Source organism: Rhinolophus sinicus, chromosome 2, assembly GCF_057876585.1.
Source record: "Rhinolophus sinicus isolate RSI-liver-muscle chromosome 2, RSI-T2T, whole genome shotgun sequence".
NCBI classification, from domain to species: Eukaryota; Metazoa; Chordata; class Mammalia; order Chiroptera; family Rhinolophidae; genus Rhinolophus; species Rhinolophus sinicus.
This window is the reverse complement of record NC_142502.1, coordinates 168,169,073-168,184,361: the sequence shown is the minus strand read 5'-3', so window position 1 is coordinate 168,184,361 and position 15,289 is coordinate 168,169,073. Positions and strand designations below refer to the sequence as shown.

The window sequence follows — 15,289 nt, the reverse complement described above, 5'->3', positions numbered from 1 at the left end:
TTTTGTACTTTTATTGCTTAATTTTTTTACATTATAATATTTAATGCATCTAGAATTTAGTTTGGAGATAATTAATTTTGCAAGATTGTTAGTCACTTAACTCAACAATCATTGGATAATCTATAATTTCCCTGTGGATTTAAAAAGGTACTTTTTGATTTTCTAAATTGCTGTATAAACCTGGGTCTATTTCCAGACTCTACTCTGTAGTAAGTTATAATACCATGTTGTTTTGGTTAATATAGCTTTGTAGAATATTTGATAGGGCACATTCTCCCTCATTCTCGTCTTAAACAATTTTAGGCTGTTCTCAAAATGTTCACTTCTATTTGAACTTTAGAGTCTGTTTGATCATTCAAAACAAATTGCCACTGGGATTTTCATTGAAATTGTATTAAAAGTATACTTTAACTTTTGGAATAAGTTAACATTTTAAAGCTTCATTTTCTATTGTCATGGTATTGGCATTTGTGAATTCACCAAGCCTAACTCCTACTCAACCCTGAGGTCTGTTTAGCCCTCAATTTCTCCAGGAAACCACACTGTTTTTATCCTCAGCATTGTACTCATCTTGTTATACCATAAAGGCTCTTGATTTTGTTTTCTCTCACTAGATTCTAAGCTCCTTAAAAGAAAGGATAATATGCTAATTATCATTATTTCCCAATAATGAGTTCAGAGCTCAACTCATTATTGGTCATTCAATAGACATTTGTGTTTCCTTTGCAGTCTGTGTTTAGAAACTATGACCATGACCATGATGGGTACATCTCCCAAGAGGACTTTGAAAGTATAGCTGCCAACTTTCCCTTCTTGGACTCCTTCTGTGTGCTAGACAAAGATCAGTAAGTTTTAATTTTATTGTATTTTAGTGCAACTGTCCTGAAGCAGAAAATTATTATCAGAGGACAATAAGGATACCATTAATTTACATCTTGCCAGCTTCAACCTAGTGGGTTGATGAGTCTAACCTTTCACTAAATTTTTTCTTGGTGACTACAAACATGACTCATTGGATGGAATTGCAAGGCAGAGCACATTATCAGCATTGAGTACAAGTGCCCATTTGCAAATTAGCTCAACTATCCATTTCCTACATTATTTCCATTGCTTCATTCATCAACCCCAAAACTTCCATCAAAAAAACGTAGAGGAGAAATAAGGTTGGAGCTAGCCTGGTAGAGTCCTGAGTATCAGTGAACCCGAGGGCAATCTTAAAACTCACCAAGAAGTTAAGATTTATTACTATTATTATTATTATTATCACTTATGGTCTTCATGAGAGCAGGTGATGGCTGCAGCTAGCCAAGACATGTCCTTGCTTTGTTTTCTTTTTTTTCCTTTGCCAGCTCAAAGTTTGCCTTGATTAACAAAGGAAAAATATACTTCTCGTTAGCTTCAAAGAATTCTTCAAAAATTAGATGACTTTGGAGGCTAAAACCTAGCTCATTAAAAAAAAATGATTAAAAAATAATTGCCAAGAAAGCCTGGTATTAATAATTTGATTAATTTTTAATTGCATGAGATTAGTTTGTAGTTTTAAAATTATCTGTAATGAATTGCTGGATTTTATATTGGTGAAATGTCCAAATTATATCCAATTAAAATCCTCTAATATTTTTAAAAAATTAAACCTGTAATTCAATACACCAAAAAAAACCTTGGTACTTTATCATAAATGTCTTAAAACCTTAAGTGATTATTATATATCTCGAATAAGAAATACTTTTTAAGTGAATTAAATTATTAGAAACATAAGCTACCTTTACAAAATAAAATTTAAGTTACCTGCAAACTGTCCACATCTTCCCTTAGTTTGTTGCTATGAGTGGCATGTGCATAGAACATAAACTTAGAATCATTTCCCAGTCTTTATTTCTTTTCTCTGCTGATTCTTTAGATGGAACCGAGACTGCCCCAACAGCTATAGATATAGATCTATAGAAATATATAGAACAATAGATCTATATCTATATCTATCTATATATTTTTTTTCTAAAACTGAAGGTTTTAAGTGTTCATAGCTTACATGATTTATTTTGTTAGTCTTGGATATGTTGATTTTGAGAGGAAAGGGGACCATCCAGGAAGAGATTGTAATAAGTTGTTGAAGATGTGGTACCAAGGTTCAGGAGGGAAGTTGGGGTGGAGAAGTAGGTGAAGTCTTCAGCCTACAGGTGTGAGCTGGAGTTCCCGGATGTGTGAGCCAAGATGGGAGAGTGGAGAGGAATGTGAGCATGGGGCCTGAGGAATGTGACTTTGGGGACTCCTCTCCCCACACGTAGAAGCTGAAAGGAAGAAGTAGATCCTGTGGAAGAACCAGAGAAGGAAGAGCATGAGAGGCAGAGGGAAACCAGGGAAACACGGAGGTACAAAGAGGAGTGAGTGTCATAAAGGAGGAGACCTGTTCCCCATGTAACATGCTGCTAGCAGGTCAACAAGCGCAAGGAATGAGAAAAGGCCACTGAGGATGTCATTGTGACAGTTTCAATAGAATGGTAGGGTAAGAAATATGAATATATGGAAGAAAGAGTAACAGAAGGGATGGAAAAAATGCCTAATGAATGCTCTTTGAAAACTTGCAGAGTCAGAGAAGGAAGAGAGAAAAGACAAGTGTTAGAGATGGCAGCCAGATTGAGGAAAGACAGTTTTTAGGAGGGTAAGTCCTGAGCATATCTGTAAACAGAGGAAGTAGTGCGTGAAGTGCAGGAGCAGGACCTGGAAGGAGCAGTGTCCTGGGGAAGCTGGAGAGTGGGGGTGGGAGCACGATTTTCCCTAAGACAGGATGACTCCCCGATAGGCTTACCAGTGCCAGTGGCCTGGATGACATCAGGCTGAATGAATTTGAGAATGGTGGGTCCAGCTATCAGTTTTCTGCCTTTCTCCGGCACCCTGATTCTTGCAAAGTCTACTATGAGGCAAGGGCTAGAATGGAGATGTCCTTCTGGAAACTACTATTCAGTAACAAAGGAGACTTTCTGTGCTGCAGTGCGCAGGACACACACACACACACACACACACACACACACACACACACAACTGCATACTAAAAAAGCCTTTCACACTTAAAGCTGTCCTATGAGATCCTTTCCTCCTTTCTGATGTAACAGAAAAGTGAACATTCCCCACTGGCTTTTGGCCACAAAGGTTTGGGAGATAAATAATTAAAGTGTGGCAACCACTTTGCAATATGGATTTCAAAGATCCCTCTCTTCTTTGATTCTCTTCACAGGGATGGCCTAATTAGTAAAGATGAAATGATGGCTTACTTCCTGAGAGCTAAGTCCCAACTACACTGTAAAATGGGACCAGGATTTGTCCATAATTTTCAGGAGATGACCTATCTCAAGCCAACCTTCTGCGAACACTGTGCAGGATTTGTAAGTTTGTCTTCCATTGTTTTCTGTTGTACATAGTTATTTGTGCAGCATTCTGAGAAGGTAGGAAAATGCTGCACTAAACAGAATCCATTGACTGCCTCAGATCAGAAGCAAAACATGATGGTTCCCTGAAATTGAAAATTAAATTAAAATCAAAAGCCAGATCTGCAGGTTCAATTATATTCTTTCTAGGAATGTAGGGCTAGTGAAGACAGAGAAGGTTGGTGAGCCCTGTAAATGAGCGATTTGTCTGTTAATCCCTGCTGGGAAATGTCATGACAATGAGCCCTGGCATTCGTCACTAATACTCACAAGAGGGTGCAATTAGGGAGAGTATTTGTTTTACCCAGTTCCTCCCAGTTCTTGTTTCATATGGTGTCAGTCACTAGAAATCCATCATGGCGCGGCTCATTAACTCATAACTGAAGAAAGGAAAAAAAAATCTTTTTGGAGGGAAGAGGAATATAATAATAAATAACATTTACTCAGCGTTTGACAGTAATGAAGTACTTCCACAGATATTAGTGTAATTAATCCCCATAACTAGCCCACAAGGTGGGCATTTTACTCTCCCCATTTACCTATGAAGATAAAGGGGTCTAGTGAGGATAACCCCAAAATTGCCAGGATTGAACTGCCAATATTTATCAGAGCCAGGCCTCAAATGCAGGTGTTCTGACTGTGAATCCTGCTCTCTACCTGCACCACTGCAACAAATGAAGATTATACATGTCATACACCCTCCCGCCCCCCAACATCTGATAATTCTTTACCACCTAAGGTCAGCTTTGGCCCTGGCATTAAGCAAAGACTCTTGGGCCCTGAGCGTCTTTTAGTTGATACCCAAGTTATAATAAGATGGGAAATGTAACACTCTAATTGAGGGTGGCCCAGCAGCCAAATGAATATGACTATTGTTCCTTTATCAGATGCCAGAGCTCAGTCATGTTCGCTTCACTCAGCAGTCTTTGTTGACCTATAGCTGATATTATGTGTTACTACTAAATTACACTTTTTCCCATCCCATGCTTGAACTGGCTTTGGGGGGCCCAAGGGCAGGAATTTGTGTTCAAGCACACACCCCTCTGAGAGTGGGTTACTTCAAAGATGGCCCCAAGTGGTCACAGCAGCTGGCATGGTCAAGGGGAGAGGCCAACGTAACCAAGCTCTCTCCGTCCACCCCAGGCAAGGAGAGCTTCTCATACTTCACCACTGGGATTGCATCACCTGACCACTTTATTGTAAAATAGACACATCTTCTTTTACATATTTCTCTCTTATAATGGGAATTTGAGGATGTATCTAGACCCGAAAAATGCTGAAGTCGGATGGGGTCATGTGTAACTCTCTCCTGCAGAGTGAGGTCCAGTGAATCTGTTAGGCCATGGCATGGCTCAGCCAAAAGTCAAGTTGAGACATTTGTCCTTTGGTGTGGTATGAGAGTTGGAAGGCCCTTATCAAATCTCAGGGCCTTAGCTCTGCTCCCCGATCCATCTGGATGTCTCTCCTTTCTATGGAGGCACTGCTTCTGCAGAAGCAGCAAGGTAGTGTTTCTCAGGATCTTCCACACGGACCTTCCACCTCTCAGAACCTTCCACTTCTCCCCAACTCATCAGGACAGTTTCTGATGCTAGGTTCTTGGTGCAGCTGTGATGAGGTAGATAGCTCAGAACTCGGAATCTGGAACCCTGGCTTTGGATCTCAATTCTGCCCCTTATTAACTCTGTCCTTGACCAAGTTATTGATGACTTTGAGTCTCTGTTTTCCTATCTGTAAAAGGGGTTAATTCTTACCTGTCATGTTGTTATGATGATTAAATGTTACATGTCACATACCTCAGAGTAAATTTTTTTTATTTTTTGGTTTTCAGTGTTCCTTGATACTTTTGGAGTTTAGTGGAAATGAACTCAAAGTTTTAATAGCCCTTTTACATTTTTCAAAATATATTTAATTTTATTGGTACAATTTAATTTGATCTTTATTCACAAATATTTTAAAAATCTGTTGGTTTTCAAAGGGATTTGTAAACATAACTCTCTAAATATATCATTGAAAGGAATTACGGGGGAATGCAAGAAACCCTTTTTTAGACCTAGACCAACTGCTTTTGAAATAAATTCCATTTTAAGGGTAAAGCAAACAAACACACTACTTGAAATATACTTATTTTAGAGTTAGAATTCAAGAACTGAAAGGATTTTGCTAATTCCCTTATTTTGAGGTCTGGAGAAGCTAAGTGACTTCCCTGAGGTCACACTGAGGATCAGTAGGACCATGACTCATGTCCAGGTCTCCTGACTCCCAGTCCAGTGGTCCTTACACCACAATCAGTCACTCCAACTCTTATAGCAGCCCAAGGTCTCAAATCAAAGGACTGTAGGAAATCTGCACAGCCTTCTAAATGAAGTCACCTCTCCTGTCCTTGGCTGGCATGCTGACCTAGAGCTTCTTCCTGGCTAGTGTTGTCTCCTAGGTATTAAGTAAGCCTAGCAAGCAATGCCCTGGCTTCCCCTCCTGATAGGACTCATGCTTGGCTATATCTTTTTCAGCAGTTCCTGCACCTGTGCTAATAATGGGCCACATCTGGATATTAGGATGCTTCTTAAATCCTATCCTTTCTTGTCCTAGATTGTTGGGTTTTGCTTATACACACCACACCCAGGAGCAATGGCTTCCTGTCTTTCCCTCAAGTCACACATTCTTCTCATTTCCCTTCTTACAAGCTGTGAGACCTTGTCAAGTGACTTCACTGCTCTATAGCTCAGTCATTTCATCTGTAAAATGAGAAAATTGTCATTACTTATCCCATAAGGGTATTGTGAGCATTAAATGAGTTCATATACATAAAGAGCTTAAAAGTGTGCTTCTCCCATAGCACGAGTTTAAAAACATTAGCTGTCATCATTACTATTGTTATTGCTATTATCAAGAGCTCCATGAGGAAACAATTTCTTATCACTGTGAAGTTTCCCAGAAGTGGGACTTTACAAATTGCGTAATTTCCTGGATCATCACACTCACTTTTTATAAAAAAGAAGCTAATTAGATTCTCTTGAAGATCCTTATAGCTCTAACATGATGTGATTGCTCTGCCCACCCTCTTCCCTTCGCTGTATTGTCTCCTCCCCATTCCTCTTCCAGTCATGCTCTTGCTTCCAGTCAGTTGTCTTAAGAAGAATCCTTCTTGTCTCCAGAGCAAACTGTTGCTCTGTCCCAGGAGACATTTGCATCTTAACAATGTATTCTGAAGGGCCCAATAACTTCTAAAGTTCAAAGGAATCACTCTCCACTGGTGGAATTTTCTTGTCAGAAGGAGGGTGAGGAGCAGCCTTCCTGATGGCCTTGAATCACTTCACATTGGCAGCTACTTACTCTTCTCATAGGGCACTGATGCCGACACCCAGGGCATTATTCCTCTCTAATGCATTAGGAATGACACTTCCATCAGTCCCAGGAGGCCACCAGCCCTGCTTCTTTCAAAATCATTTTAGTAAGTAGATATCAGTCACCCAACCTAACCACCAAAGTTAGGTTAGGAGTGGGGCTTCTCCAGCTTGAGCTAAGACCATTTAATTCATCCATACTGTATGTTCCTGGTGTCTCTGGTACCCACGTGCAAGAGCTAAGGAAGGCATGAGAAAGAACACGGTCAGGCCTCTTCTTCATGAAGTTTACGGTGTGTCAGGAGGGCGAAGATACCACCACCAGGTTGGTGCTCTTGAACCACCTGGGCAAACACTCCCTCGCCGAACTGTAAGCCTTCACATCTCTCGTGAGACATTTGTCACTTCCTACATCCCACTTCCTACGCGGTGGGGAGAATCTGCATCTTCTCTGCATCTCCCAAAGCCCTGGCACAGGCCCAACACTGAGCAAAGGCGGAGAATGAATACATGAATAAATACAGTTATTTTCCTCTTCTGTAGTCTTTCAAGGTACAAATGCTACTCAGAAAATAACCTAGCAAAATATCAGTGCCTTACCGGGATGTGCACTGCTTAGGTTGCTTCCTTTCCCTCAGTGGGCACCAAGAGCAGCGTGTGATTAAAAAGAAGGCTGAAGACAGAGTGATAATGTCTCCCCCGTCACTTTTGCTGAGAGAGCATTATACGAAAGTCCAAGAAATGCACCAACGTCAGTTTCCAATCCCAGCTCCCATTTGGCTCCCAGAAAGAAAAGGGAAGCAACATTCCTGTTATCACCCCAGCTGGAGCGGGCTGGGAGAGGGTTCTTCTGTCCTACAGGAAGGGTGTTAGTCCGGGGCAGCTACATCCTGTTTGTGCTCCGAGAGGCATCAGCTTCTTAGGATTTCCTTCTCTTTAGCCATCCTTGTTTGCTTTCCAGATTTTTCTTCAGGTTCCCTGACATACCTTTGTCTTTTGTTACAGCTCTGGGGCATAATCAAGCAAGGATACAAATGCAAAGGTAAATAAATGTTCCTTTGTTAAAATTTAAAGAATGTGACATTTGGGACAGGAATCAAATTTGTCTAATGAAACCACAACAGCTCTTGGCATCATGGAGAGCTCGGGTCTTTTGGGCCACTGGCAAATGAAGAGCTAATGTGTCCAGGAAAGGACTCCCTGGAATGTTGGAGAGCCCGACTGGATTTTTATAGCTTGTTAGAATAGGAAGCAAACCACCCCTATCAACCTGCATACAGCTAGTCCCCATCTCTAAAATGTCTTGTTGATAATCAGCATACAGTTAAGGTGGGAATTCTGAAGTGGGAAAGACCTAATCAGGATACTGTACATAGGAACTTTATCCTTCCGGGGAAAAAAAAGTATCACTTATTTCTGTAATACATATGCATTTCCTGCCACTGTCACATAGCTATTTCTTTCTCTACTAAATCACAGATACTGATGAGAAAAGAGGGAAAACCTTAAAACTTATTTTTGTCCCTTTCAATGAATTAATTCATATGTCTCCTCATTTAATTAAAATGTATAGCCAGACAACTGAATACATAAATATGATGAATGCAATACATAATATTAATGGGAATTTAGGGATATGTTTGCTACTTGTACACATGTGATTATTACACATTATGGGTAATTAAGAAATTGCCGAATATTTTATGCAGACGCTTTATACTGATTCCTTTATGAATCTGGTAATTCTCTTGAAAAAGATAATAAAACTACAAAAGGAAACACTTGATTACAGGATGACTTCAGATTAATATTGTTCCCTTGTGATGCCCTTGTTTCTCCAGCCATCTTTCAATATTTGGCCTTCATTTTGCATGAACAAGGAATTTCCCTGAACTTCAAAGAGAGTCAGGTTTTAGAGCTCAAAAAATACATTTCCTTTAGTTTTCTGTATCAGTCTTAGTCTAACTTGGATTTTTCTTTCAAGCAGCAAAGATACTACAGTATCTTACTGTTCAGTTATAAGTCCTTAGTTTTACTCTGGTTTCTGTCCTGTATCCCCTAAAAGATGTGCATGTGCACGGACACGCGCACACACACTATTTTGTGAAGATGAATATCTATGAAATCCTTGGATCATCTTTATATATATGGTATTTTCTCTTAAAGGCACAAAGAGTAAAAAAACTGAACATATTATAACTTGATTTTTCTATAATGTGATTACAAGTCCATTTGAAACAAGACCATTTTGGGGAAAATAGGTACTGGAAATCATTAGACAGATCTTCCTTGATGGTGAGAGACAAATACACTATTTAAAATGATCATATCTGTTCAGTGAATCTAAGGGAAATGCAGGGCTCTCATATGAAACAGTTGTGTTGCTATCTTCCAAAGTGGTCAAAATTTTCTACCCCAAGTAGCAATTAATATTGTACTTTCTTAACTAAAATATCCTAATGGGAAATGTCACAGAATCTGCTGCGTGCCATTTCAAAGTCATTGTCACATCTGGAACATGTCTGTTGAGCATGTGCCCACCTTGTTTTCTGTTTCTATGCAAAGAAAGGAGGCAGAATATATAATCTCTTGCCCTGGAAAAGGTTTTGGGAAATGAAGAAAAATTTTAAAATGCAGACAAATACTGAATAAAATCAGCAATTGATCTTGGGAGAGACTAGAAGCTGAGGCTTTGTGCCTCATTCTGGCTTAGTGAGCCTCTTTGTGGGGAACCCATCTTGGCCTGGGAAAGAACCCCACTCCCACATGATTTGCATTTAGTTTGGGGCAAAGGCAATTCCCCACTCAGCCTAGCCCCTGCTTGTTGCCTCTCCAAGGCTTCAATTAATTGTGTAGAGGAAGAAGCGGAACAAATATAAGAGAACTTTAGGAACCCCAGGAAGACACGAGAGTCCGACCGACCCTTTTCCAGGCCATAGTCACACCCTGTGGGCCTGAGTCAGACTTTGAAATTCAACACAGAATCAAGGGTGGAGGAGGGGAAGGTGGACAGCTCAAGCACCACCCTGGAAACCCAGTCAGCACCAGACATACTTGGTTCACACTAATCATCTGTGATACTTCGGGATTTTTCAGACTGTGGAGCCAATTGTCACAAGCAATGCAAAGACCTCCTGGTTCTGGCCTGCAGAAGATTTGCCCGGGCACCTTCCTTAGGGAGCAGTCATGGATCGCTGCCTGGAAGCCCATCCTTGCCCCCAGGTAATGTCCTCTATGTTCTTTCTTTCCCATTGCAATTTCTCTCTGCTCACCTTCCCACACCTGGACCTCTGTTGGGTTCTGAATCTAAATCTGGTCAGAATCATTATAAACACCAAGGCATTCTCCAGGGTGAGCAGCAGTGGCCACACCCTTGAGTCCCCCTCGATTCTCTCTGCTTTCAGGTCTCACTAACATGCGACTCGCCTGCAACTAGTTTCATTCTGCCTCTGGTCCGTTCCTCTGGCACCTTGGCCCATCAGACGTCTGTTACTTGCACCAACTTTGATGGTTTGCTACGAAGCAGTCAACTGTCAAATAATCACGATAATCTTTCCCTTTCCAGTGCAGGATGAGGTGTTCGAGTTCCCTGGCGTTGCTACTGGCCACCGAGACCTGGACAGCAGAGCCATCACACTGGTTACGGGCTCTTCTCGTAAGATCTCTGTGAGGCTGCAGCGGGCCACCACAAGCCAGGCCACCCAGACTGAGCCTGTATGGTCAGAGGCTGGCTGGGGGGACTCGGGATCTCACACCTTCCCCAAAATGAAATCCAAGTTCCACGACAAAGCAGCGAAAGACAAAGGCTTTGCGAAGTGGGAAAATGAGAAGCCCAGGGTTCAGGCTGGTGTTGATGTTGTTGACCGTGGCACAGAGTTCGAACTTGACCAGGATGAAGCAGACATGGGTGAGACCAGACAGGATGGCGAGGTCAGTGTTGGGTCAAACCACAAATAAAATCAGAAGGAGGAAGTTGAAAGGGGCTGAGATGAGTGTTGCAGTGAGTCTGGGAGGCAACCTGGGTGGTTTTGAAAGCAGAATGGTTGAGAATCAAGAAATATCACTTTTTTAGTCTTGCAATTGGCCATATATGTGACCCTGGGCAAATGGTTTTGTCTCTCTGGACCTGTTTCATATGTATAAAATTAAACTGGGTAAACTTAGTGAACTTTGCCATATCTGTGTACTGAAATGATGTCCCAGGGACCCATGATTATCATGTATGTTCAGTGGACCAGTGTGTATACCAGTCAGCTTAGTTTCCCAAGTTAGAACCAGGGCCCAAACACAGGGGAGCCAGTGGAAGCAAAAGACTAATAGATATAGAAAGAAAGTTGGAAACTTTTGTCCCTATTTAAAAAAGAGGCTTTTGACACCATCAGGGAGAATGGGGTGGTGAGAATCAGAGACATGGGGACTTCAAGGTTTTGTATGCCAGGATCTGCCTCCACACAAAAATTACACTCCAATCATCCAAAGGAAATTGGGAAGCATATGGAATTTGTTAGAACAAGCTGAAAATATAAATTGATTCAAGATGGACTTAGATAAATTTATTAGTCAACACTTCATAGTGTATTAAGGAAAAGGATTGGGGGAAATTGGTGTCATATTCCTAACCTTTAAAGTAGTGTCATGGAGGGCAGCCATTTGCCTCACTACTGAATCATTCTCATGAACAGAATATTGGGTTAGGCAGAGATCCTACCGGATCAAGCCAGGGCTCTTTATTCTTATGGGTGGTCCTCCACATTCCACACTCTTCAGGAGACCTAAACATAGTTTTCCATGATGAGAAAAACTCCAGTGACCTTTAACCAAAATTTCTCTAGCTCCTTCCTCATTGAGGACAATTAATAAGGAGACTGCGTGTTATCGTCAGTCATATGAAGTTTATTGTTAAGTTCCTGCAGAGCCATTTTCCCCTTTATGCTAACACCAACTGTTAAAAACAGCTTTATTGAGATATAATTTAATATTATTACCCATCTAAAGTGTATAATTCAATGGTTTTTAGTCTAGTCACAGCATTGCACAACTATCACTACAACCTAATTTTACAACAGTTGTATCATCCCAAAAAGAAACCCTGTACCCATTAGCGTCACTCCTCATCTCCCCCACCTCACTCCCACCCTAGGCAACCAACTAATTTACTTTCTTTCCCTGTAGATATGTAATATCAACTTTATTTTTAACACTTCCCCTACTGGTCGTCGTGGCAAATATGTATTTCAGTCCTATCCTTCCACTTCTTCTACTGGCCTAGCACAGTTCAAGTTGGAAATATAAAAGTGAATAAGAATATGAAAGTGAATAAGAAAAAGAAACCCCAACAAGGAGGCTTTCAGAGACCAATGTTTTATGGATCCCCCTTTAGGAAGCATTGTTGTAAGCATCCTTGCTAGACTCTATATGGGAGTCTTTAAGATTTCATATGCTGGGTGGACTACACGATCTTTTAATTCCCTCTACATCTTGAGAGGACAAAGTACTGATCATTTGAGATGATCTCTCGAATTTATCTGATAAACTACTTTCTAGGAACACTCTTATTGTATTAAATGAGACCCAGCCGTGCAACAAGTTCTCATTCATATTGCAGGATGGCTGACTTCAGGCTGAGGACACTGAAGGCAATAATGTTGACATTTGGAAGGAGCACAATGAGAAACTGAATAGTCCAGCGCTAAGGAAGTTATCTGAAAAGATATCTGGACGTTTACTGCCTTGTGACACCGTGGGACCTCCCTGATTGGACTACGGGACAGAGGATTTACCCTATGAACTATTTATTTCCTCCTCCCCTGCCCCTAGTTAGGTGCCATGAAGATTGTGTTATGTAGTTGATTGTTTTCTCATGTATCTTTCTCTAGAGCCATTCATATACGGGTGAAATGAAAGCTTTTGTGCATGTACTTGATACTTATTCTCTAAACTCTGACTTTGCTTTCTTTGTGAGAATATTATTTCAGTATTTTTATAAAATTGGGGGGGATATTTAATGAGGAGTTGATTTTGAGGTCTTTTTATGTGCTTTCTGGATGGGACCAGAACTTAACATTTTCTTGAGGGACAAAGATACTCCTCAGATCCTGGAATGCAGTGATTCTTCTAATGACGATCTGTTGCAAGGAGAAGCTGTTTACATTGTTCTTATCATATGGTTGCTATAATGATGTGTATGTAACAAGTCACGTGTTTATATATCATGTAAGTCTTACCAATTCTGCATCACTAGGAAGCTATGACACAACCATAAAAACTCTCCTAATATTTATAATTGCCATGGGGGAAAATTAACTATACTTGTCCCATCTGACTTGAGTTACCAATCTTTCTTAAAACTTCTACTAAGACTGCTATTAAGAAATGTGAAAAGCAAAAAATAACTCAAGCCTTTGTAGATAAAATTTAGGAGAAAAACTACCAACCAACCAACTACTTAACAAAATGCAAAACAACCAGCAAGTTTTAAAAACTCAAAATAGTTTTAAGAATTTTGTTTGTTAAAAAATAATATTTTGGGATGTGAAAGAGAACTCTTGTGCTCTTCCTAAGAAATTGTCATCCGTAATTAAAGAACAGAGATGGAAAGAAAATCATCACAAACTCTCTTTGATTAATATTTCATCTAAAATTTTGAAGTATCAATATTTTAAATATGTTCCTCTGACCCAAAACAACTACCTGTGCATCTCTTTCTTACAAGATAAGAGGAGAGAGAACTTGATTCAAGATGTTCAAAAACAGATGGGATTGAGCCTGTGATCTGCTACCAAGTGACCAGTCAGAAACTGGTCTGCATTTGGGAGATTAAGTGTATATATTCTACATAAGGCTGAATTCATTTCTATTTGGGGCAGTCACTTCAGTAAAAATAAAATGAAATAAAATAAAATAAAAAATGCCTTTCTTCTCATTTTCCATTAGGTAACTGACAGTTCTGCTCAGGAAACATCTGTTGAATACCTGCTCTGGGCAGGTCCTGTGCTAGATGCACAAAGACAAGTCGTGCTTGGTCTCTGCCCTCAGGAGCTCAGAGCCTGTGAGAATTACGTCAAGATGATTGCTTAAAATACGATTCCAAAATGGCTAGAAGTGATTTAATTGTGCGATTGAGAGACCAATTTGCAGAGGTATTGCAAATTAAATGAGGGCATTCGTTGAGGGAGCTGTGATGAAGCTGGGTAATCAGAGAACTCACTTACCATATGCAAGCACCCCAGAAGGCAAACCGCCATCCCCAAATGTTGGTTCTATGTATATACACTATTTCTACTCATAAAGGCAATGAAATACATGTTAACAAAATTAAAAACAGAAAACAGCAATTTAAGTACAAGCAAACTTTCTTGTGTGTTTTTCTAATTTAAGAAAATTCAGGAAAAACTTGTTAATAAATGTTGGATTGTTCTTTTGCTATTCAGAGCAATTATTTTACTTGCCACTCAGTTTGGGTTATTTTTGAGTTTTCACATATAAGAAGAGTTTTATATTGTCAGCCTTCCTGTGACAAAGATACTAAATGTTCCTTGAGTAAAAAACAAATAAACACAAACAAAAAAGAAAATAAAGCAAACGTGTGTACATAGGTATATAAATTACATGTGTGTATGTGTATAAATATGTATATACACACTCTATTATTATTTGCAGAAATTTGAGTACATAATGAGCAGCTTTATAGTTTTGATTATATCATTTACTCACAACTAACGGTGACTGTGATGTTTTCAATCTATCAATTTCCCATAATGAATAAAATAAACAAAATAGGCAAACCCATGTTGGAGAAGAAAGACATTCCTCCAGACCTTCCTCTTGTAGTTTTTTAAAAAAAGTATTAGTTTCAATTGTACAAAACAACAAACTGATTAGACATTTACACCCCTCACAGTGATAACCCCAACAACTCTACTACCCATATGACACTGTACATAGTTATTCCAATATCATTGACTATATTCCCTATGCTGTACTTTACATCCTGTAAACATATATATATATATATATATATATATATATATATATATATATATATATTTAATTATAGTTGACATTCAATATTATTTCATATTACCATGTTTCCCCCAAAATAAGATGTAGCCGGACAATCAGCTCTAATGCATCTTTTGGAGCAATAATTAATATAAGACCCGTCTTATTTTACTGTAATATAAGACCGGGTCTTTATAATATATAATATAATATAATATAATATAATATAATATAATATAATATAATATAATATAATATAATATAATATAATATATAATACCGGGTATAATATAATATAATATAATATAATACCAGGTTAATATAATATAATATAATATAATATAATATAATAATATAATGTAATACCGGGTCTTATATTAATTTTTGCTCCAAAAGACGCATTAGAGCTGATGGTTTGGCTAGGTCTTATTTTCGGGGAAACATGGTAGTTTCAGATGTACAGCACAGTGGTGAGACATTTATATAATTTATGAAGTGATTCCCCCGATAAGTCTAGTAGCCATC

At 39.3% G+C, this 15,289-nt stretch overlaps 1 protein-coding gene across 2 annotated transcripts in view; it reads left to right on the top strand.

Moving 5' to 3' along the window:
* RASGRP3 (RAS guanyl releasing protein 3) overlaps positions 1-14,179 on the top strand; it is a 66,769-nt gene extending 52,590 nt beyond the window's left edge. For both annotated transcript variants that reach the window (XM_019741830.3, XM_019741897.3), the window contains 6 exons: positions 730-845; positions 3,233-3,380; positions 7,769-7,805; positions 9,860-9,985; positions 10,329-10,693; positions 12,369-14,179. In XM_019741830.3, coding sequence (XP_019597389.1) covers positions 730-845; positions 3,233-3,380; positions 7,769-7,805; positions 9,860-9,985; positions 10,329-10,693; positions 12,369-12,377 — 801 coding nt within the window. In that variant the 3' untranslated portion in view covers positions 12,378-14,179. The remainder of the gene's footprint in view (positions 1-729; positions 846-3,232; positions 3,381-7,768; positions 7,806-9,859; positions 9,986-10,328; positions 10,694-12,368) is intronic.
* Positions 14,180-15,289: the final 1,110 nt, after the last annotated feature.